Raw genomic sequence first — 26,002 nt, 5'->3', positions numbered from 1 at the left:
AAAAGTGTGTGGTACAATTTTCTCGTGAATGTATTACTACTTAGAGCTCAAAGAATGTAACCCTGCATGAAACAGATGGCTGGGCATATGCTCTTCTGAAAAGCCTGCTAACACGCGGTTGCCTGGCAGGACTCGATGTGTGATTGAATTTGCTAGAATTCATGTGAACCCTTGACCGATTGTTTGCGTGCTTGTCCCACGCAGAGACACTGCCTTCTATAAAGATCATTCCAATTCCAATTTCACCCCACATCACAGCTGACAAATCTGATGCAAAAAGGCTGCAGAGTGCTATGTACTGTATTTGGTCAGTTTTTCTCGGTGGAGTGAGAATGCTTTGTCCTAAAACAGGAATCATTTGAGGCTAAGAATTATTTCAACAGATCTGATTGGCTGTGTTTAGACTGCAGCAATTAAATTTTTTTTTTTTTTTTGCATATCTGACATTAATTTTGTTTTTTGTAGTCTGAACCATAAAAAAATATAATGATTGAGATATATATATATATATATATATATATATATATATATATATATATATATATATATGATACAAACCACATCCGTGTGTGGTTTGAAATCAGATTAAAATAAATTTTTTGGAACATGTCGTTCAGATCGGAGTAGTTTTCTCACTTGGGATACAATGTATATGTAACATTATACAAAGTATGCAAGAAGTGTGCAACTAGGAGACGTAAAAAGCATAGTGTAATAAAAACATTATGTGTAAAATGCCTCTCGTTTATGTTCTCTCATGTACCTCGTGAGTTCAGCATTGTGGCTGGTCATTATAGACATGAGCAGAGGCAAAATTTCCAGTTTTATTGACAGTTGTTGTACGAGTAAGTCACTTGGCATTGCGTTGACGTTTACGTAATCACTATAGCAACAAATATACGGATGTATATACAAAAGTTATTGACTTCACTGTCTGAACAAATGGATCAGATTTCATCACTTGCAAAATGCCAGTGTAGGTCAGTCGGTCAGTCCTAAAGGTCAGTCCTAAAGATCAGATTTGTGTGCATGGTGAACAAAGCCTTTAGAGATGGCAGTTCTTAAGTGAGCCATTGCAGGAGTGACAGGGGATGTGACACGTCCATGGAGAGTTCATTTAATAGTCGACCCCCAAACCTCTCAGTGTAGAAAAAGAAGGAAAGCAGTGAAACAGAGACCAAGCAGGGTGGCAGATGTCAGGAGAGCCTCTGTTGTTCATGCCCACAAGCAGGGAGTGAAGACAGAGAATAGAGCATGTACAAGATGTCCCAGAAAGGGAGCCCAGAGTTTGGAGGCTGAGGATCTGTTTTCTCCAAAATAAGCCACCTGAGCTGCAGAGTGAAAAAAGGGAAAAACTTTTTTTGAGTCACTATTTTCAATCAAGTCTAACAGTCTGTGAAATAACAGGAAGAATTTAAGTAGTATTAAGAGGAAAAACTGATGGCAGTGTACAAACGGGTGCCTTACAAAAGCTTTTGGCAGTTGACCCAGAGGAAATTTTTATTTAGTTGTTTTTTTTTCTTCTTTTTTTTTGAGAGGAAGAGTCATACATCTGTGCGCTCTATTAGCTAACCCTAACCCTTTTATCCAAAGTGACTTACAGTGCTTTCAAGGTATACAGTACATTTTATCAGTTGGTGTGTACCCTGGGAATCAAACCCATGATCTTGGCGTTGCTAGCGCCATGCTCTACCAACCAGTTGAACTAAAGGATTACAGGATTACTAAATGCATTACATACTTCTATAATAGCTTCTAATGCAATAATGTTTTTCCTAAAGTTAATTAGGAGATATTCGAAATTAAACAAATTTGACACTAGTTAACATACAGTAAAAGAACGGAACTATAACATTTATATACAAATGTAAAACATACAGATCAGATAATTTTGCCCTGGACAATTTGTTAAGAAGCTGATGAATTGAGTTCATATTGAAATCTCAGATTTTTATTGTGACATTGTTGAGATCTTTTCTGAAACTCTTGAGACAGACAGACATGTGACACTACTAGTGACTTTTTCTTAGGGGACAATTAGAGTAGGAGACTTCAGCAGTCTTAATTTGCTTTCCATTTAATCTCATTGATGTCCAGGAGAAAGAAAGAAATCTCAATTGTGATTATTCTTTCATTTGGGAATGTGTAATGCAAACACAGGTCTAAATTCAACTGAAGCAGGCCAAAGTTTGAAGACTACATTACTGGGAAATGTGGGCAAACAGCTTTTCTCAGGGACTTCTTAATGCCCTAAAACATCATTCCACTTAAGTCATCTGGCTTTAGTTCCAACTCACCTACACATGCTGTGCCCTCATCATTGGGCTCGAATCCCTGGTTACACCTCTTGTTTGCACGGCACTTGAAACTCCCGTAGGTGTTTGTGCAGACGGGTCGCTCAGGGGGACAGACAGACGGGAACTGTGTGCACTCATCTCGGTCTAAGGAGAAAAGGGGGAATTAAACATAAGGTAACCACAAATCAATCAATATACACTGCACGTTTTCAGGAAAAACAAATGCATTGATTACAGGAGTGAATCCCCAAGTTATCATTCTATGTGTGAACTAAAGGAAGTACAGACTACATGCGTTGCTCCACTGTGATCTTGCCAACTGACATAGGCTCTTTTCCAAAACCAATGGTATTAAGCTGTATTGGTGTCTGCTGCCTTCATAGGCAGCTACTGTACTTTTTAAGGCAGCTTCCAAAATGAAATGGAACCTCATAGGTGACCAAATACTCTACATAGGCAGCAAATCAGCATCATGCAAATGTCGCTCCTCACATGAAGAGCACAGGAGACTATATTCCTAATTGATTTTAATAGGGTTTAGCTTAGCATGTTGCCAAGCGAGCAACACCGTACTCTTTAACAAGCATAACAATAAGAATGTTGTATTCTTTTTTCCACTGATTCATTCTTGGATTGCTTCTCCACAATGGACACACATGATGCTGCCTTAAAAATAAATACATTTGAATGTTTTTTGGAACATTTGTCAGAATTGTAAAATTATGCTTTACAATGCTGCCTATTTAGGCCAGTTTTTCCCAACCTTTTTTTCACATTGCGTTAGACTTTCCTCATCATCCATCATTTTGACAGACAGGGTTGTAAAACTTCAGTCATAATCTATTATTACCAGTCATTTTAATTTTCATATTTTAATGATAATAAGACATTTAATAGCTTTCATTTTCATTCACATTTCATTTTTAATCATGAACTTACAGGACGAGCATATAACGGAGTATGCATTTATTTATTTATGAAGAGAACAGATGAATAACAGAGACGCCACATGAAGCAGAATAAAAAAAAAATGTCCCTGCAGTGACAGCAGAGGCCACTAAAACACGACATATGAACTACGCACTATTAGAAAAACAAATATATATATATACATTTTTTTTTATTATTTTGTGGAACTTGCCATGGCACAGTGGTTGGGAAAACACTGATTTAGGCAGCTAACTAGGTTTTGGAACAGGGCCACAGTAATAATCATACAGTAGCAACATTTTTGGACTGTAAACAAGAAACATAGATACCAATAGTTTAACATGTGTGGTGTTATTTTTGACCAAACTAAAGTTTGCAACTGGAAAAATATTATCATCTAGCAAATGTAATCAAACTGCTCTCAATAGAGATGCCATGGTTTATTTATGCTCTTTAAGCTATTGCTTTTAAAGCATGTATATATTGTCTGGACATAACAGACCATTTAGCAGAGATGGACCACTTGTATTAAAATGTATGGGAGGCCCAAAATGGTGGGTATAGAAAATAGAAGTCCTGCCTTATGGGTAAAAGAGCCAATCAGCTTTTTGATAGAGACATTGCCTGTCAGATAAGTCAAGAATGTGCATGTGTATTACATGGACCAGCGTAAAAAATATGTTTTCTTTCGTGATCTGAGATAAAACACACTTTATTACATATTACTCTCAGATTGAACTGCTGGTTTGAAATATGTTATTTGATCACAATCGTGACCAAACATTTTGGAGATTTTGGTGTTTCCCCATTCAAGACGTTAGGAGCTGTACTTGTACTTGTATCCCAGGAAAATAACTGTCCTAGAGCGTTCCAAAGATGGCCACCGAGTGGACTGACTTGCCTTGAAAGAGCCTTTAACCATAATGTATGTTCAGTCCTACACCGCAGGTCTAATATCAAAATGTGCAAATTAGTAAACTGTATTTATTGTACTAGTTACAATTTGGTTCTGTACACACTACATGGACTTTGTAACAATTTGGTTGACTCTACCTAATTTTATAGACAGCGAATTCAGTTGTACATGTAGTTGTTCACTACCTTGAAAAACGAAACTGTGTGAACAGAACTAAACAACATTAACATTCTCAGCAGAGAAGTGAAAACCATACTTAGCAACAGTGAGCAGCCTATGAGAGATAAAAAATGTTTACCAGTGCAACGGCCATTTTCATTTACTTCAAATCCTGGTCCACACTGTACAAAAGAAAGAGCATTTTTATGAGTACAACAATTGCATCTTTCACAGAAAAGAAACATGTGAGCAAGGCAAAGTGGTTGTGTACCTCGATCTCTAACGCTGGGGTCGCAGCCTCCTCATTTTCAGGGTAATGAATCTCCATAACTCTGTTCATATCACTGGGTTCAAGTGGCCTGGCCAAAGAACGTCCATCTGGCCAGAACACTTCCACACTGGTGGCCACATCTTTCCCTGCCAAGGAAGCAGGCAGGAATCCTTTCAGTACTTCATGAACAGTCTTTCTTTATAACTTTCCCTCAGGCTTAGGAGACATAATGAATGATTTCTTTTCTTAACGTACAGCACTCCATGGAAAAATACCATTCTGGAGAAAGAACTCTCCCAAGAAGTTTCTCGGCAAAGGCCAGGATGGAATAGGCACTGGTTTGGCAAGGAGGACGCAAGCTCTTAAACAAATGCACAAGAATGCTCTCTGTCTGAGCCATGGGCAGCGCTATGAGCACTGAGGCCTAAACAAGTCTCATTTGATAGAGGGAGAACTGTTTTTCCATAATTGCTGGTGTGTGGGGTTCACAGGCCAAAGAATTACTGGCATAGCAACCACTGAGGCATTAAAGCTATGAGCTACTCATATACCAGACTTTATACTTAATCTGTATTTTTTTTACTTATTTTCCACTAAAATACATATTAAATTTGTATTGTTTTAAGGATTTATTTATAACAAATATATAAGATTCTGTAACTTACTAATATTAATGTCATTTCAAACACAAATTATATTTTTCCTTCAGTGGAACACACACAGCTATTTGTTTGACTTCCAAGGACTTCGAGTATAGTGCAAAACGTAATTTAGACACATTTTATAAAAATTTTTATGGTGCTTTTTTTGTCCTTTTTGAGCTTGACTGCCCCAGTACTCATTCACTTATTTTATTAAAAAGAGTGACTGGGATTTTCTTAAATTTTACTTTTGTGTTCCACAGAAGAAAGACACATGAGACTTTCATGAGGGTGAGTAAATGATAATGGGATACTGGGGTGGCTGTGGCTCAGGTAGTAGAGCGGTTTGTCCACTAATCACAGGGTTGGTGGTTCAACTCCCGGCCCACACAACCCCACACGAACTGTCCTTGAGCAAGACATTGAACCCCAAGTTGCTCCCAATGGCAGGCTAGTGCCTTGCATGACAGCTCTGCAGTCATTGGTGTATGAATGGGCGAATGAGATGCAGTGTAAAGCACTTTGAATACCACTAAGGTTAATAAGGCGCTATATTAGTGCAGACCATGCCATAATGGTAAGGATATATGTTTAGGTAAAATATCCTTTTAAAAGGGAGCAACATCCAATTATTGACTGCCCTCAGGTCTCCAGAAAGAATCGGTTTGTAAGAGACATGGCAGGAACAGCAGGTGACAGTTAGAGGAGACATTATAGCAGTGTCATGATCATCTGAGAGACCATTCAAGGGAAACAAATGTGGTGGACGAGAAGGCAAAGCTTCAAAGGGGCTGAAATGAGGAGGGACAGAGTGCACCGCTAGACTTTTTTTGACGTTATAACCTTTAGTCAAGCAAAATAGAAGCTTTGACTGTGTTCACAGATCTTAATTAAACCAACATTTCTTAGGTAATCAGATCCACAGGGTTCCTGGCATAGCCCATGCTGGCTCGGGTGCTTCTAAAGACAAAAAGGATGACATTTCAACAATGGTTAGTAAAAGAAACAGTGTAGCTGTGGAAGAGAGCCATACTGAGCATCTGCACGCACTGTATGATTTTTATTTTATCAGACGATGTTGACTGAGGAAAATTATTATGCAAGGTTTTGGTCACTGCACTTGATAATGCTGCACTTAACTTGACCTTGTCATTGCTAGTGCCATGCTCTACCAGTAAAGACACAGGAATGCTCAATTTAGAAACACTTTTACTGATAGAGGCCATCTATGGCAGCCATGAACATGTACACAATTATTAATAAGCCTGTGGGGATTTCCTGTAACAACTGATAATTTTGTTTTTGACAGCACATTCTGGACGATCAGAGCTTCTAGCTGGCAGTCTGTCCCTGCAAAAAATGTGTCCCAATAGCTCCTTCATGAAGCCATGTGCTGCCAAGCATCTGTAACAGAACCGACTCCAGGGGAAGGTCTCGGTTGGCTGCCACCGGCTGTTGCACCTGCAGGCTTCTCTTTGCTTCCCACCGGGACTCCAGTCTATGAGGATATTCAAGGAACCGACCTCCACATGGAGGATTGTGTTTCTGCTTTATAACAGAATGTGACCCGAGCCCCCCACTGAACATGACCTGGAGTTACATCATAATTGTCTCTCTGTAATGAATCAGCAGAGCGAGCGCTTGTTTTCCCTGTGCTCGCCAACCCTGAACATTTCCGTGACTGATTCTGCACAGTGGATGCAATTACAGAATGGATCTTTCACATGTGTGGTCAATTTCATAACTAACTTTTTTTAGGTTTGCTTTAGTAGGGATGTATAGAACTCCATCATTTCAATGAAAGAATATGAATTTTCAATTTGCTATCCCTTTAAGGAAGCCCTGTATTATTAGGATGTTTTTGGGTTCACCTGTTCCTGACTTGATGCGTTTCTCTGGGGGCATTTGCATAAGATGTGTTCTTGCATTCCAATACAGTTAGACAGACCACAATGGATTTGAACCGATTTAAGGGATTTCGAGAAAGTTAGAATATTTTTAACTTGCAATGGGATGCTCAAATAAACAAAAAGCATTCACCTGAAAGTGTATGGTTGTAGCTCCGATGTTTGTCCATAGGGTTTTATCTCACAAACTGTCTAACAGCTAAAGCAGTGCATGCTAATTACAGCACCATCACTAAAATTAGCAAATATATATATATTGGTTCACAATTCTTGAGACAGTGCTGTAATTAGCATGCTGACAATGATATACACAGGGCTGGGAGGGTTACTTTTGAAATGTATTCCACTACACATTACAGAATACATGGTGTAAATTGTAATTTGTATCGAATTCCATCAGATTACTCAAGGTCAGTAACGTATTCTAAATACTTTGGATTACTTCTTCAGCAGTGGTAGAATTTTTTACTTGTTTTGACTATAAACCTCTTGTTTTAAGGATGTGTAATGATATTTTTACAGGAAAACAATACAAAACTTATTATCAAGAATACGATTTTTGCCCTAATATCAAAAGGTCTTCCTAGAAAAAAAAGAAAATTATGATCTAAAGTGAATATTCTTGATTAAAAAAATATTATCATACCTGGTAACATGGCATATAAAATGGCTAGAAATAGCATTTTAGCTTCGCGTAAAGCTGACAATGTACACAAGGTTTATTTCTATTTCTGCTGCCCCAAACCTACTTCAAACTTACTTCTCTGTCTGCTCGCATCATTTATATGTATAAATGTTTTCCATCTGAAAGGACTAAATATTAAATGAAACAAATGACAATAAAATGCAAAGTAATCTCTTTAGTAATCAAAATACTTTTTAATGTAACTGTATTCTAATTTCTAATGATTTAAATTGTAACTGTAGTGGAAACCGTTACTTATATTTTGTATTTTAAATACGAATTCCCATTACAGGTATTCCGTTACACCTCAATCCTGGATATACAGTATACTGTATTGTAACGAAGTTCAATGGAAAGGAGGAGGCGAGAACCGGATTGTTAATATAAATAATATTTTAATGAATAACTTAAACAAAAGACAAACACACACACACACACACACACACACACACACACACACACACACACACACACGACAGACATGTCCGTAAACTATCTCTCTCTCCCGCACCACCGTCCGCAATCAGCCTTTATCCCTATCAGAGGCTTAATTAGCTTGATAAGTGACCGGGTGTGTAGAATCACGACCCGGCCCGCCCTCCGCACTGCCACATGTATGTATGTAAATAAACGCTGAGATATATATACATTTTAGGTAGACAAACTAGTCTTCACTAATCAACTAGTCTGTTGTTGGACAATCATGACACTTGTCCATATTTTTGTGCTAGACTGAATAAGAAATACTTACCTAGCCCAAAGTGAGCCACGGGCTCCATTTCACACAAGTACCCTGATCCTCCATCTATGATGCGTGTGTGTGGGCCGTTTCTTTTGGTGTAAACTATCACTTTAGCCCCACGAGCAAAAGCCCCAAACTGTGTGCGTGGAATCACACGGAGCCATTTATTAGATGAACCCTACAATAAGAAACCCACCATTAGAAACTCCCTGTCCAAACAGAACCTACCCTGCCTACCACTCCTTGTGTTCCCGGGTCAAATGACCGACCCATTTACAGTAAATGGCTTATCAATCTCACATAATCCATATAGTTTCAATATATATTGCATTGATATTTTTTCAACTTGATTTCTAGTAACTAGAATAGGTTTTTGGAATTTATTGAAAATAGGCCTAAATTAAATGAGCTAATGGATCTCAATTTTAAATTTTATAAAAAAAAAAAAAAAAACATTTAATGTTTTTTACTATAATATCATACATACAATTTTCTAGTATGTTTATCGCACTGCTTTGTTTTAATGTTTTTGTTTTTTTTATTATCATTTAATTTTTCACTTGTAGTTTACCCAGCCCATTTAAATATACATAAATCTCTCATTATGAATATATTTTCACTAGATATCTAGTAATTATAACAGGTTTTGAGTGTACATACACATGCACATATGTGCTCATCAGATGTTTGGACAGGCTCCTGAATACTTTTTTTTTTTTTAGCCCCACCCATTTATTTCCAATGGCCGCTCATTTTTGACCGGGAATACAACAAGTGAAATAAAACCTAGAAAATGTAAAGAACATGGTCTATATCTGCCATTGCTCAATAAAACAGATAGTCTTGCCACACACCATTGGTTGATCAATTTTTGCTCTGTTGGGCGATCCCATTCACATTAAATGTATAAATATATTCAAAATTCATGTCAATCATCTAATTTGTGTCTATTTGTATTTCTCCCAAGTAATTAAGGAGACAATGCGGAACCAATAAAACAACTGGATCATAAAGGAATAGTTCATCCAAAAATTTTAATAATCGTATTTATTTACACACCCTCATTCCATCCTAGATATGTATGACTTTGACAAATTAAGATTTTTAGAACAAAAATATCTCTGCTATGAAATTTGAAGCTCAAAAAAGCACATAAAGGCAGCATACAAGTCATCCACATGACTACAGTAGTTAAATCATTGTCTTCAAAAGCGATATGATGGGTGTGGGCAATTTTAAAATGGTCATGCTTACCTACAAGACTTTGCATGGTTTGGCTCGGTATGTGTCTGATCTTTTAACTCTATACCCCAAAACCTTCGCTTCTCCAAATCTAGTCTCCTAGCTGTCCCTCAGACACATCTACCCTCTATGGGTGACAGGGCTTTTTTTTTTCCTATGCTCCTAAACTGTGTAACTCAAATCCATCAGATATTAGACAAGAACATACCCTGAATTCATTTCAATCATATCTTATCTCTATTGTGTATATTTTATTTATTTTTTCCTCTTGCATTTTTATTCTTATTTCTTGTACTTTTCTGTATGTAAAGCGCCTTGAGAAGCTACCTTTGAAGGCGCTATATAAAGATAAAGTTTATTCTAATATTGAAGTCCTCTTTTGCAATAAATTCTCCTCCCTGCCCAATAGGTGGCAATAATATGCATAAAAATATTTATTGCCAAAAACAAAAAGAATGTGAAAGTGAAAGTGGTCAGTTATTGTTAAAAAATATACTTAAATATTGACCGGTTTCTCTCCCACACCTATCATACTGCTAGACTTAACTACTGAATTCATATGGATTACTTTTATACTGCTTTTATGTGCTTTTTGGGCTACAAAGTTCTGGTCAACATTCAAATGCATTGAATGGACCTACAGAGCTGGGATATTATTTTCAAAAATTATTCAGTTGTGTTCTGCAGAAGAAAGAAAGTCATACACATCTGGGGTGCATGAGGGTGAGTAAATTATCGTTTTTGGGTGAACTATTCCTTTAAGTCTCATATGCTCTATAATATCAACCTCTGAGCAATAACATTTTCTCTTTGAGAAGCCTATTGTGCACTGCCAATTTAAAAGTGTCGAAAACATCACCAGTTTAAAACGCATGTCCTTACCTGTGTGACTCTATACAAAGAGATGGGCTGAGCCGCACTTTCCCCGTGTGTAATCAACAGATCCAACTGTCCATCTCCATCAAGATCAGTCACAGCTGCTCCTGAAAGAGAAATATATCTCCTCAGACAGGAACTGAATCACAGATATGATAACAACTGTTGTTTCCCCATCTTAAACAACATATAACGTAAAATCTTACACTTTAGACTGATTCTAGCATTTCAATTATTCCAGTGACTTTCTTATAATGATGACTTGATCAAGGGTGGTGTTTGCGCTCAATACTAAATGCTGACTAAAGGTGTTATTCACAACTACAGTAACACACAAAACTGGATTTATAACGCCATCTAGTGGCAAGAAAAAAAACTCCATAAAGCTATTTAAAAAGAAAAACCTTGGAGGAACCAGACTCAGGCAACTGTCTGTGGAAGCTCATCCTCCTCTACTAGGCACATATATATAAACACACACACACACACACACACACACACACACACACACACACACACACACACACACACACAATGTATAATTTTAACCCAACACACACACACACACACACACACACACACACACACACACACACACCTTATGTATAATTTTAACCCAACAACAACACACGGAATATGTGCAGTGCAGGCCAGTCCCTGCATGTAACCTGCAACATTTAAAACAATTATTGATTGACAAGTGAGTAGGCGGTTCTCCGCTTTTATCAAGAATGTATTGAGACATGAGAGTTTACACAAAAAATGTGATGTGGTCACCATCATTTAAACAAAAAGTGTTGGATCCTGTTTAGCGCTGACCACTTGTGATCTGATCACCTGAGACGGATTTTAGCACCACATCAATCTCTGTTATATAGCTCACTCCTAATCCTTAATAAATCAAAATGACATTACACATCCTGGATCATTTTCAAGTGATTGTATGGGGAACCATCTTAAATTTATAAATTCCAAAACTCATGGATTTTATTTATTTATTTTTTGGCAAAAAATTTAGTTTTATAAAATAAACAGCCCTAAATTTCGATGGAATGACTGAGCCAAACCGTTCATACCAGTTCCACGTCCATCTGGTTCCGCGGCCTCCCCGATGTTCAGCTCCTCAATCTGTGGATCTCCATGTTCTCTCCGTGAAACTCTGCCATGGTAAAGATGAATTGCTTATTCTGGCTTTTGGTTTGAGACAGCTCCACACAAAGAAACAGTCAAAGACAAACGCACCTTGTCAGCTCCATGTTATACAACAAGTCCCAAAGGAGAGATTCATTTACAGACTCATGAAAACCCTCACAGTATTGAATTAATGAAAACATTTCTAAGTCTGGTAGTTCATACTTTCTAGTATTTGAATGACTAAAAAAGCTAACAGAGTTGCTTCTATGTTTTTTTATACAAAGTGCTAAAGGCTATGCTTTCTGAGAACTGGGGGTCTAAAATGTTTGAGTATGGGATTAGAATCAAATTAGAAAAAAATATTTTGTTTAATATTACAGTGTTCTCATTAGAAAACATGTGTAATGGTGAGGGTTAGATGTACAGGGACTTTCCCATCAGGTAGAGTTGAGGTCGGGGTGTTGGACTTTAGCATGTTGTACAGACTGGGCTTACCACCAAATCCTCAAAATGGAAAGAGTTTCCATAATTATTTCCTGCCTTACAATGTAAATGTTACAGAAATACATATATTACATAACTATTATAGTGTGCTTTGGAAGATCATTTTGGCTGCCAATGTATATATATATATATATATATATATATATATATATATATATATATATATATATATATATATATATATATATATATATATATATATATATATGCAGTAAATAAACATATACATTTACACACATTCATATACACACACACAAATACATCTCTCGCTCCTTCTTGCTCTCTCTCACCAAATAGACATGCAAAGTTGTAACCTCCGCTAATGCACCTGTATGGCTCTGTAGATTGACACACACTGCCTGTGTTTCAAGTGGGTACATTTTCTACAGAGAGAAGCTGTCCTATTAACTGTTAGTATGTTAAATCAGTTGATGACATCACAGTTCTGCACGCGTTAGTTGGCAAAATGGCAAGCGGAGAAAACAAGCCGCAAGAGAGAAACCCCTGCGTCATTTAAATCTCCTATCTGGGAGCTTTTTCTTTACGCAGTCAATTACAACAGCGATGGTCAAAAACGTTTACAAAACAGACACTTGTTGCAGACATTGCTTAACACAAGTGCCGTATACCGGTAATGCATCGATATGTGATTAGCTATTTATGCTGACATCACCAGAGGATATACAGCGCGCGGTGCGCACAGAGCCTCAGGTGAGCCCGAAACTGCACACAGACACACTCCCTTCTCTTTAAGCAGGCACTCACTGCTTGTTTGGACCGATAGGAAACAAGAACTAAAGCGCTTGGGGTGTTAACAGCCAATGTTATGTTGCCCTTACTCTGTTGATGAAGATGTGGGATTTCTGCATATGATTAAAAAAAACTAGTAAAGCACTCACTTTTTTTGATGGAAAAAGAGAGGTATTCACATGGTGATAGTTGAAGAGTTTGTCAGGTTAGAGACATGAAATCTTTTAAAGATATTCTGTTTCATTTGAGGCACGTCGAAGCAAGTAAAGTGGACATCCATGAGCAGAACTTTATATTCTGCTTTGATTACGTAGTTATATCTGTGAAAGTCTAATCTAAGGTTTTCTGTGCAGTACTTAAGACTCTGTAAATGCAGTACTTCATTCTGTGCAATCGCTCGTGGAGACTGTCATGCCTTTTATTGCGGTACAAAATATCTCAGATAATCCAGCCCTTAAACTCAACATAATGACACAATTGACTGTGACCGATCAGATACATGTCAGTTAGATGGCTCTTTCTGTCTCTTTGGCCAGATCAAACTGCAATATATTCCAAACCTTTGTCCTTTTAGTCATGAGAAAATTGTTCTGGGACCACATAATTTACAAATCAAGCTAGATGTCCTTGTAATGTACCTGAACAGTCTGTTGGCTGATGGTCCTCTGTAGGCAATGTTGTTGAAAAAGACCTCCAGTTCATTGTCATTGTCAAAGTCGGCTGCGATGACTGTGCGAACAGGAGAAGGCGTGGAAAACTTCTGCGAGGCTATATCCTGGAACAGAGAAACAAAGATGTCAAAATATCAAACAGGCACATTGACACAGTCCCTTTTATCCAGGACTAGTTCAAGCTATCTCTGCCAAGGAGAACAAGTTCACAAAAGACAAGCATTGGCAAAAAGTGCCATATCACTTTAAAAACATGCAAATGAGGTTGGGTCAATGTTCCTACACTTAGACAGGCTGGTCGAGATGCTGAAAACAAGGGGTCAAGGTTTGGTTTTGACAAATAGAGCAATGTTGAAAATGCCACAGTATTTACACATTTTGGATAAATCAACCAACCAATGGCTTACTGTTAGTTGCCTCTGAACATTACACTGGGAAAGGCGAATGTATTGTACCATCAACAATTACAAAAGGTCAGCTTCAGGAATGGGATAGTCAGATCTGTGATGTCTATGACACAAATAAATAAGCTGCAGGTAAATCACAGCCTAAAAACTTCAGGGAGTGGGAGCAGAGGAAAGTAACTGCTGTCATCACGCTTCAGTAATGCAGCAACGAGTCATAGAAGAGTTATTGAGCATGCCTGCACTTTCTCAAGTATGAACCCCAGTTTTAATTATAGGGCTCATAAAACCTCCAAGAGAAAGCCCATGATGTGACCTTCTGCTGTCTGTTTGAAGAAGACGTGATGGCCATCTCTAGACAGAACCCAGAAGAGGAGTGACAGTTGAGACTGAGTAAATACTGATCATCTCTATTGCTAATGGTCCGCAATGGATACACTTATTTCGGAGTGAATATTTGCACTAGGTGTAAATGGCATCTGCCAAACTGTGTGTGTATTTGCACTCCAATAGTATGATGTAAAACACAGAAATTAAAGACAAACTGTTTCTCTAGCAGTGTTGTTGCAGTGGTGTGGATGTGTTTTTTTCGAGCATGATGACCCAGGTTCGATTCCACCTTTTGTCCAACTTTTTCCTTTCTCCACTGTTAATGTTCCCATTAATACTACTTATAATAATACATGGAAATAAATATAAGGGTTGACCCTACGTCTTAATGCACACTCTGTATATCATGTTTCGTCTTCTATATAAGCCATGCATATTAATTTAATTTAAACTGATTGATCCAAGTTCAAGACATTCTGGGAAGTGATTAAAGAGTTAAAATTATGAGGCACCGAGTCATGTTACAAATAAACATTGCACTGATCTCAGCAGAGTTTGACTTTGGGAGAAACACCAACTCTTCATCTCACATGAGTGGTCATGATTTTATCCGTATGTTTCAAAATTACAGTTTATGTAATTAGAAGTAGTAAAAAATATAAAAGAGGAAAAAATTAGTGTGTGCATCTTTAAGTTTATCTTTAAGTGGATCTGAAACCCATTTGAGTCAAAAGACTAGAATTTCAAGTTTTATACTATATGTCAAGTTTTTAAATTGTATTGCTAAACAGCACGCTGTTAAACACAATGATCGTGGAAGTGGATTATAGGGCTTCCTTTCCATAGAAATCCTATATTTACTATGCATTATCTCATTAATGGAGAATAAATGGGTTCATCCAAAAGTTTACAATTTTGCTTTAAATGGAGTTAGGCTGAAAATAAGTTGCAATTTAAACTGTTCTGAGGCACAGCACACTGGCGGTTAAGTCATTCTAGAAATAGGGAGCATCCTATAGCTTACCCAAGCAGCTAAGTGCATACACTCAAAACTTCATACACTTCAGTTTCAGGCTGCAGAGTATGTTTGCACCACTCAACATGGTTGGCAGACATGGGAAAAATCAGTAATTAGAATAAGAATTTATAATGCAAAAATTATTTTAACATGTTTGGCAGTGAATGGACGTTGCTGGCCATTACCTTGTATAAGAATTATTTATGCTAATTTCTGATTAGTAAAATGCTCCAGCACTGGCTATCACTTCTTTGCTTGAATGTGCAAAGAGAAACCACTGATATTTTGTAGCCAATTTAAAAAATAAAATAAAAATTATTGTAACAAAAAAGTTCAAATCAAATGTATTTTTTGTTATTTATTATTTGCATTTAATTTTTTTTTTTTTTTGCTTTTCCTAATAAACATTGTTCTAAAGTGGCTTAACAGAAAATCAGCTGCAATGTCTCTTGGACACATAAACAGTATCTGACTTTCTATTTCTTGGTTTTATGAGGACATCAATTTTTAGGAAAACTATTTGCTCTTCAAATAATTTTATATATGTGGAGCGGAGGGGGGCGGGGCCGGGTCGGAATATCGACCACCTTTATCCACCTTTATCCCTCACGCGCCTCATCAGGCCGATTGGGGACCTGGCGCGCAAGGGATAAAAGTGGCCGGTGACAATGAGAATTACGGGCATGTCCGTAATGTGTGTGTTTATGTTTGTGTGTTTTGGTTTTTTAGTTTAATTAAATATCATTTATATTGACAAGCCGGTTCTTAACCCCCCTTACAATATATTGTTTTGCATGTTTATTAATGCCTACTAGTTGCAAATCAAAAAAGGAAAATGGAAAATGCACACAGCTGTTGCACTCAGGTCTCAGGAGTTTAAAAATTCTACGTTTTTTTAGGGCCCAAGCACTGAAAATGCAGGTACCCTATTGTTCTTCTATGGATTATTTTTTAGGGCCCAATCACTGAAAGTGCAAAGACCCTTTTTTTCTCAAAAAGATTATTCTTTTTAATATTATTCAAGGCTTTGGAGGGTTTTGGGGCATTTAACTTGCTCAAAACCTTATTAAATTTTGCACAAGCATCAGAGTCATCAGCCATTTGGACAAACATTCATAAATGGGCATATAGAGGGAGCTGTGTAGCAGCAACTAGAATATGGGCATGTTCGGAGGGCTCTGTAGCACATCCCTTTTGAGCTACAGTCACCAAACTTTGTACATGTATAGATCTCATCAAGTCGGACAACTTTCATGCAGACACTCATAAGCTCTGCCCAACAGAAAGTCATCCATTTTAGAGTGTTTGAAAAATGCATGCTCTGAAATTTGAAATACTCCTCCTAAGTGATTCATGTTACATGCACCAAATGTGGGCAACATCACGCCAAGACATTGACGATGCTAAATGCAAACAGATTTTTGATATATTGAATGGTGTTGCCATGGCAACACGATAAAGTAACATAAAAAAAAGAGAAACAGGATGTGTCTCATATCTTCTGCATGCATTGTGTGGTTTACATAAATATGTAACAGTATGTATGGCCTTGCGAGCTGATCACATTGAAGTGGCTATTGTGGGTCACGGTTGTATGTATGCAGGAAGTATGGCACTTAACAGACTTTGAAATGGCCCTTTTATGTTTATATTAGTTGCCTAAAAAATCTTTAGAATAATGTCAAGACAATGTTGATGTAAATTTGTAAAGGGATATTTGATATTGTAAAGAGCCCATATTATACACATTTTCAGGTTCATAATTTTATTTTGGAGGTCTACTAGAATAGGTTTACATGCTTTAATGTTAAAAAACTAAACATAATTTTTTGATACTGTAATTTTTTTTTCCCTCTCTCCTTCCTCTGGCTCAAATGCTCTGATTTACCTCCTGTTTCTTTAAAGCCCACCTTTCCGAAAAAGCCCAGTCTGCTCTGATTGGTCAGCTGGCCTAATCTGTTGTGATTGTTCAAACGCATAGAGTGTGTGTCGGAAATGTAATGCCCCTTACCATAAAGTTTCAGATCCTGAGTCTTCGTGAGCATCTGTAAACACTACTGTAACTATGGTAACAGTGCCATCCAGCTCTAGCCCAAGTCCAATAATGAATGAAATAAGGAAAGCTTGAAAGAACAAGCTGATCGACCCGAATCGCCTTTGCAAGCACGGCTTGAGCAGGATGTTTCACATTGGCAAGTTTTAACTTTGTAGCTTTCTTACAAGTACACTGTTGATTATTGTGAACCTAACAAGCTAGTAGACAAGTTAGTCATCTTTTTCTGGAATGGGTTAGCTGAATTTTTTTTTCGAGATCTGAACAGAGGCTTACTCCCAGTTGGCCATTACCGGAGGTATTCGAGAGTTAGTGAGCAAGATAGCTCTGGACTACCAATAGTGGCCAAAACATTACAGCTGGCAATTATATAAGACTCTTGAGATCAACCATTCTGTTACACAGTTTTAGGTAAAACCGGCCCAGAGCTGAAGAGTAAACCCTTACCAAAACAATAACATTACATGGCACGTTAGCAATACCGTTGATTGCAGATGTAAAATTACCATTTCTACAAATAAATTCATCTCCACACTTGATCACCATTCATGATAGTAAGAACGACAAACAATCTGCATAATTCTAATTAATTGTATGTAAAAGTGGACCCCCAGCCAATTAGCAAAACTATTTAAACACAATAACATTAGCTAGCAGGTTAGCAGAGCCCTACAGCTGTGCACTGGGTGGACACCGTAGCTACAATACAAAACTCTGAATTTGAACTCTCGGTAGCAGATAAATCCACAAATAATCAAGCCTACATACAGGTTGTGATCCTGAAGCACCAGATTGTCCCAACAAAGTGGGAACTGCACCATCTTTCAGGAGTAACCATCTTGAAAATGTGGCATTGGTTGTAGTTTTACTGCTAAATAATGAAAATACATTTTAACTACTGATTCTTCAATTTGCTTCAGAATTCCAAACAAATAGGTTTTGCTTTTGCATTGAAGAAAACCGCATCCTCTGGCATGGCGACAACACTAACCAAACTCATCCTGGCCTCGGCTATAACTACATTTGTTTGAGGGCGGGCCAAAGTAGCCCTAAGGCAGGCATTATGCAAATGTGTTACACAGTGACGTAGATACTTTACGGAAGAAATGGCTGGACTACAAACCAGTTGTTTCGTGTAGTTCTTGAGCTGTGTTTTCTTTGGGAGAGAATAACTCCCTTTTGCATAGACTTTGTGCTTTGTAACTTTGCAGACCTTTGACATGTACAAAGAGCTATGATACACACTAAAGGAAAGGTAAAAAAAAAAAAAAAAAACACAAAAAGCATAAATACTGTTGCCATGGCAACACATTCATTGTTATTATTCCTTTCTTCCTATATTTGGGTGTTAAGGCAAATTTCTTAATTTTCATCATTGAGAGTCATTGGCCATTACATCTGGATAAAAGTTAACTTATGGGCCTGTGTGTGTGTGTGTGTGTGGGGGGCTCTATAGTGCCCCCTTTGAAATGGGTGTGTAAGATGGCCTCTGTAGCACCCCAATTTTCAACTAGTCACCAAAATATATACATATATTCACACACTTCTCATTACAACAACTTTCATAATTACAGTCATTAGGTCCAACCAAACAGAAGTCGGCCATTTTGGATCTTTTAAATATGTTAGTCTCTGAATTTTCAATACTCCTAGGTGATTCATGAGACTGTCACCATATTGTTATGCCACACATTAAGACATTGAAGATGCTAAATTAAAAAAAAACAAATATATATTATATATATAATTCAAATGATAATAAATAAAAAAAAATTAAAAAATAAATAAATTGCACGATGTTGCCACGGCGAGGCATTAAATTAATGAGGCTAATTATTAAAACATATCTTCTGTGTACAATGTGTGATTTCGATAAAAGTAGAGATGTATGTTTAGTCGTAGGGGCTAATCACATTGCTTTGACTATTTTGGATCACAGTCATAGCACCACCACCTGTCAGCAGGAAGTGTGGCTCTTACAACAGACTTTAAAATAGCCCTCTTATATTTACTCAAATTGCTTCAAAATAAAGTAAAATGCCAAATGCATGTGTCCACCTTGCATTATTTCCAAAAGCCCCCGGGTGGAAATGGAACAGTTGTGCTTGAGCCAGTCATCAGTGCTAGCAGCTATATATATATATATATATACACACACAGGTGAAACTCGAAAAATTAGAATATCGTGCAAAAGTTCATTAATTTCAGTAATTCAACTTAAAAGGTGAAACTAATATATTATATAGACTCATTACAAGCAAAGTAAGATATTTCAAGCCTTTATTTGATATAATTTTGATGATTATGGCTTACAGCTTATGAAAACCCCAAATTCAAAATCTCAGAAAATTAGAATATTACATGAAATCAATAAAAAAATAAAATAAAAAAAAAGGATTTTAAATACAGAAATGTCGGCCCTCTGAAAAGTATAATCATGCATATGTACTCAGTACTTGGTTTGGGCCCCTTTTGCATTAATTACTGCCTCAATGCGGCGTGACATGGATGCTATCAGCCTGTGGCACTGCTGAGGTGTTATGGAAGACCAAGATGCTTCAATAGCGGCCTTCAGCTCTTCTGCATTGTTTGGTCTCATGTCTCTCATCTTTCTCTTGGCAATGCCCCATATATTCTCTATGGGGTTCAGGTCAGGCGAGTTTGCTGGCCAATCAAGCACAGTAATACCATGGTCATTGAACCAGGTTTTGGTACTTTTGGCAGTGTGGGCAGGTGCCAAGTCCTGCTGGAAAATGAAGTCAGCATCTCCATAAAGCTTGTCTGCTGAAGGAAGCATGAAGTGCTCTAAAATGTCCCGGTAGACGGCTGCGTTGACTCTGGACTTAATAAAGCACAGTGGACCAACACCAGCCCGATTACATGGCTCCCCAAACCAACACAGACTGTGGAAACTTCACACTGGACTTCAAGCATCTTGGATTGTGTGCCTCTCCATTCTTCCTCCAGACTCTGGGACCTTGGTTTCCAAATGAGATGCAAAATTTGCTCTCATCAGAAAAGAGGACTTTGGACCACTGAGCAACAGACCAGTTCTTTTTTCTTTAGCCCAGGTAAGACGTTTGACATTTGAAGCCCATGTCCAGCACCCATCTGTGTGTGGTGGCTCTTGATGCAGTAACTCCAGCCTCAGTCCACTCCTTGTGAAGCTCCCCACACATTTGAATGGCCTTTTCCTGACAATCCTCTCCAGGCTACGGTCATCCCTGCTGCTTGTGCACCTTTTTCTTCCACACTTTTCCCTTCCACTTAACTTTCTATTAATGTGCTTTGATACAGCACTTTGAGAACATCCAACTTCTTTTGCAATTACCTTTTGAGGCTTTCCCTCCTTGTGGAGGGTGACAATGATGGTTTTCTGCACAACTGTCAGGTCAGCAGTCTTCCCCATGATTGTGAATTCAACTGAACCAGACTGAGAGACCATTTAAAGGCTCAGGAACCCTTTGCAGGTGTTTAGCTGATTAGAGTGTGACACTTTGAGCCTACAATACTGAACCTTTTCACAATATTCTAGTTTTCTGAGATTCTGAATTTGGGGTTTTCATAAGCTGTAAGCCATAATCATCAAAATTATATCAAATAAAGGCTTGAAATATCTTACTTGGCTTGTAATGAGTCTATATAATATATTAGTTTCACCTTTTAAGTTGAATTACTGAAATTAATGAACTTTTGCACGATATTCTAATTTTTCGAGTTTCACCTGTATATATATTTATTTTTACCTTGCTTATTCCAACTGAGATATGGAATATTTGTACTTTTAAAAAAATCAATTTGTTACACTGCAAGATTAATGGCAAACAGCTAAAAGGTTATTCAAAATTGTGAAAAGAAATGGTGACCAATCCCAGCACCAAATAATAATAATAAATTCCCTTAATGCATATTGTAAAAAACTTTAATCCAAAAAAGTTTGTTGTTTCGTTAAATACCAAGTTGTCCAAATCTACAGAAACAATGTGCTGTTATTTGAAGCTATTTGCATTTGAGTTGGTTCAAAATTGAGCAAGACAAAATAAAACTGTAGGGTGTTACCTAGAAAGAGGGCACCTAGGCTTAAAACACACTAGACTTAAACTAAAGATGTGGCATTATCATTACCATAAATACAATGAAATAAACTAGTGTTAATCCAATCATAGTTTGAAATATGGGTGGGTGGGAACCTCCCACATCCCATTAAAAATTCACAGTTCTAAAATAATCTGGTCACCCAGATTGTGTGATGACTTAAAATCGAATGTGCTTGGGCACATGAAACAGAGTATCTTCATCACATCTCAATTATAGATGGCAAAGGTCACAATATTCCGTGCTGCATTTCACCAGCACAGATCCCTCTGTAAGTGTTCCCATGAGACATTAGCCCAACAATTGACCCCCATAAAACAACTCCCTGCTGACATGTATCTCTCTGCTAAATGAGTCAATCACTGCTGCTAACACAGGGATAAACCAGAGAAGAGAGAAGTCAGAGAAGATTTACACACATAGCCCTGCTCCATCCATAACACACACACACGTCAAACATACTGTACATTCTTCAATGAAATATACAGTCAGTCACAGACAAGTCAAATGGACACACACTGGGGCATTCATACTTTCATCTTGGGCATTGAAAGTCATAAATAGCCTGCACACACGCATCTGTAACCACACATCTTGGCAACCTCCAGGTAAACTTAGGGGTTGTTCACACCGAATGAGTCCTTGCGTAATAGCTTCAGTTCAGCAGTTCAACTTTTAACTTTTCTTTTAAATTGACATGTCATCTAAACAATGCTACACAATGGTCCGCCTAACACATGTAAACATACAGCAAAAACACACATTATAAACCGTGCAGGGGATGCAAAAATATGTTTGGTGTGAACGGTCCCTACAGAACTGTTCTGACAGATAAATTATTATAATTCCTACAGTCCATAGCCAAATACATTTAAACTAAGTTTTTCACAATTCCAGACATTTAATTGTAGAAAACATTCCCTGTCTTAGGTCAGTTAGGATCACTACTTTATTTTAAGAATGAGAAATGTCAGATATACAAAATAAAGATAATATATAATAAGATATATCTCTAATTATAGAGATAATTATATATTTCAGCTATTATTTCTTTCATCACATTCCCAGTGGGTCAGAAGTTTACATACAATTTGTTTGCATTTGGTAGCATTGCCTTTAATTGTTTAACTTTGGTCAAATGTTTTGGGTAGCCTCCCACAATAAGTTGCTGGAATTTTGGCCAGTTCCTCCAGACCAAACTGGTGTAATGGAGTCAGGTTTGTAGGCCTCCTTGCTCGGACATGCTTTTTCTGTTCTGCCCACAAATTTTCAATCAGACTGAGGTCAGGGCTTTGTGATGGCCACTCCAATACCTTACCTTTGCTGTCCTTAAGCCATTTTGCCACAACTTTGGAGGTATGCTTGGGGTCACTGTCCATTTGGAAGACCAATTTGCGACCGAGCTTTAACTTTCTGGCTGAAGTCTTGAGATATGTCTTGCTTCAATATATCCACATCAATTTCCTTCCTCATGATGCAATCTATTTTGTGAAGTGTACCAATCCCTCCTGCAGCAAAGCACCCCCACAACATGATGCTGCCACCACCATGCTTCATGGTTGGGATGTAGCCTTTATTCCATCATGACAGCATATTGGCTGATGGCACTTAAGCGATGCACCCTAGTGTGCTACATCACAGGCTCCAAAATGTGCTAGCTTTCACGCCATCGAGTTAGATTTTCTGTTCTTCAGTGCACGATCTTGTCTGGCCCGTGTTATACTAGCAACTCACGTTGAAGCTAGGATTATTATTTTTCCCTTTTGAGTGGCAACACAGGATCGATTTTAAGAAGTTGTCGGTGAGGATTCCCACAACGCGCGTTTCCTGTTTGGGGTTTCACCAAGCGGAGGCCACGTTGGAGGTTTAGGATTGCCCGCAGTGTGATTTGATAAATGTCAGGACACCCCGCAAAAGGCTTGCCTCCTTTGAAAGGGATTCTGTCAAGCTGAGTGCTCATGCTGGCCGCGTGTCTGCCAGCACCATGTGGCTGTGTGACTTGTGGGAGGCCAGCGTGGATGCAGAGGAGTTGGGAGCTGAGCAGCAGGCCGACCTTCGGTCCGCTCTGTCACTCCTCCCTGATTCGGCTCGATGTTCTCCCATGGAGTTTACACTTGGGCATTTGCGCCCTAGCCCTGAGGCCTGCACAGTGGTTTCCTTTGATGACCATTGCAGCTCCAGTTCACTCAAGTTCAGGCTCTTCAAAGTCATACCAGAGAGCCGCATAAAGTTAGTTTTGCACCCCTCAGAAGAATTGGGGTCCTCGTACATTCCCGCCATAATGGGCGCATCTGCGTAGGCATTTGGATGTTGGCCCGGCACCTTTTAAATGGCCGACAGGACACTAGAAGCATGCCTGATGGACTTGGGGTGAAATATAGGGTGAGCCCCCATTCAGTGAATGAAACAGGACCATACAAATGTATCGGTTTCGGTCTTGTTTGCCCTTCGGAGAGTATCAGGATGTGTTCACTGTTGTACACCCGGCAGCCAGAATATGGTTCAGTATCCCCCCACAGCTTGTGCTTTGTCTCTAACACAACCGCAAAAAAAAAACGCATCCTGAATTTAGCCTCTGTATCCATGAACAAAGGTCTCGAGAATTCGACGTTCTTCATGTACAAGTGTACACAAAACACACAGTGAACATAAGCACCACACGTTGTCCCCCCATAAAAAAATGCTGGGGCCTTTGTGGCGCACCAGTTTTCTCAAATAAAGATCCCCCAATTCTCACACACTCTTCCCCATTCAAAATGCTGTAAATGTATTTCAGGGTGCTCATTATTTATGCCTGAATAAAATAAAAAGGCAGAAACATTATTAAATCCTAATTCAATTCCATTGAACCAGCCACATTAGTATAGGCATGAAGGCCATTGCATGCCATGTCGGTCAATCCTTTGTGTATGGATTTTGTGCCAGGGTATTCAAAGGTTGTGTTAAGACCTCGTTTGGGCTATTTACCCAAGGTTATTTCTACATTGTTTCACTTGCAGACAATTCATTTTCAGGCTTTCTGTCCTCCCACATTTGAGTCGGATGCGCATGAAAGGTTACATATGCTTTGCCCAGTTCTGGCGCTGCAAGTTCATGTTGACCGTACTAGCCAGTGGTGTAAGTCAGAACAGTTGTTTGTGTGCTTTGGTGGAAGCAACAGAGGTGTTTCAGTGTCCAAGCAAAGACTGTCTAATTGGCTTATTGATGCAACCGAGTGCTTACAAAGCACACGGTTTACCTTCGCCTTCAGGTTTTCAAGCCCATTCCACGAGGAGCATGGCATCCTCATGGGCTTTAGCTAGAGGTGCATCCTTGGAAGACATTTGTATGGCAGCAGGGTGGTCCTCTCTGCATACATATGTTAGATTTTTAATCAAGATGAGGGACTGACACCTGCTTCTCAGGTTCTCTCTGGAACAGGAGCAAATTCATAATTCCTTTTTATTCAGACACTTTAGCTCTCTTGCGCACCACTATATGCTTGCCACACTGGCTTAGACATTTGGCAGCTACTGTTTGCAAGGCATGAATGGATTCATTCCTGGGTGTTTTCTCCTGTGAGTCTCAGGAAACATAGGGAGGTCCGAGATCGTAACCTGTGAGATTAATTACAATTACTGTGATCTACCAGCTGAAACAAGGGTCTTGTCATTTGCAAACAATAGAACATTGATTAGAAAATAATTTAATACTCCAATCAGGCAGCAGATGTTATTCTGTCTTCTGTCAGAAGGATTTAATTATATAGCACAAACTACAGGGATCACGTCTTGTTCTGCATGACACTATAAATAATTGCACAAATGAAAAGTGAAGGCTACCAATCAGTATATTCACATCTAATAAAAGCAAAACTAGATTTGCATGTGATTAAGGAATTTTTTTTTTTTACCAGTGCTTGCAATTACATTTTAAATGCATAACTTTCTATCAATCCATGTCTGGGGTGGATAACATCCGGTATCAGGGTCGTATAAGTCCTGCGAGACCATTTTAATTTGATAAGCAAAAAAATATATAAAAAAAATTAATAATAATGATTACAATAATTTTTAAATAATAACAAACGCAAAATATTGTATAATACAAAACCTTTTTACAGGTTTTCTTGTTGCGTGAGCATGTAATTGAATGCATACGTTAATTTCAACCTACAACCCCAAATACAAACAATTGTATGACCCGCAAATAATTTGTAAATACTCAAATGACATTTAATAGGAAAAAGGTTCCCCATCCTAAAGTCAATGGGAATTCAAACTTTACTATTACATTTATTAAGTATTAAGAAGTTTCATACTTAGCACTTCTAATTATATGGCTAGTTATAATTATTTTATCAGCATCATTTGATCAGCATTTGATGAATAAAGCCCA

General features: G+C 38.1%; 1 protein-coding gene across 1 annotated transcript in view; it reads right to left on the bottom strand.

The window, feature by feature from the left end:
• Positions 1-706: 706 nt before the first annotated feature.
• LOC127618036 (cartilage acidic protein 1-like) overlaps positions 707-26,002 on the bottom strand; it is a 43,537-nt gene continuing 18,241 nt past the window's right edge. Inside the window, exons 8-15 of the mRNA XM_052090256.1 lie at positions 13,693-13,829; positions 11,743-11,825; positions 10,673-10,773; positions 8,558-8,726; positions 4,574-4,719; positions 4,442-4,484; positions 2,298-2,441; positions 707-1,331 (exon numbers count right to left, since the gene is read on the bottom strand). Of these exons, the coding sequence (XP_051946216.1) occupies positions 1,216-1,331; positions 2,298-2,441; positions 4,442-4,484; positions 4,574-4,719; positions 8,558-8,726; positions 10,673-10,773; positions 11,743-11,825; positions 13,693-13,829 (939 nt within the window). The 3' untranslated portion in view covers positions 707-1,215. The remainder of the gene's footprint in view (positions 1,332-2,297; positions 2,442-4,441; positions 4,485-4,573; positions 4,720-8,557; positions 8,727-10,672; positions 10,774-11,742; positions 11,826-13,692; positions 13,830-26,002) is intronic.

This window comes from Xyrauchen texanus, chromosome 24, assembly GCF_025860055.1.
Source record: "Xyrauchen texanus isolate HMW12.3.18 chromosome 24, RBS_HiC_50CHRs, whole genome shotgun sequence".
NCBI classification, from domain to species: Eukaryota; Metazoa; Chordata; class Actinopteri; order Cypriniformes; family Catostomidae; genus Xyrauchen; species Xyrauchen texanus.
This window is presented reverse-complemented; position numbering and strand designations above follow the sequence as displayed.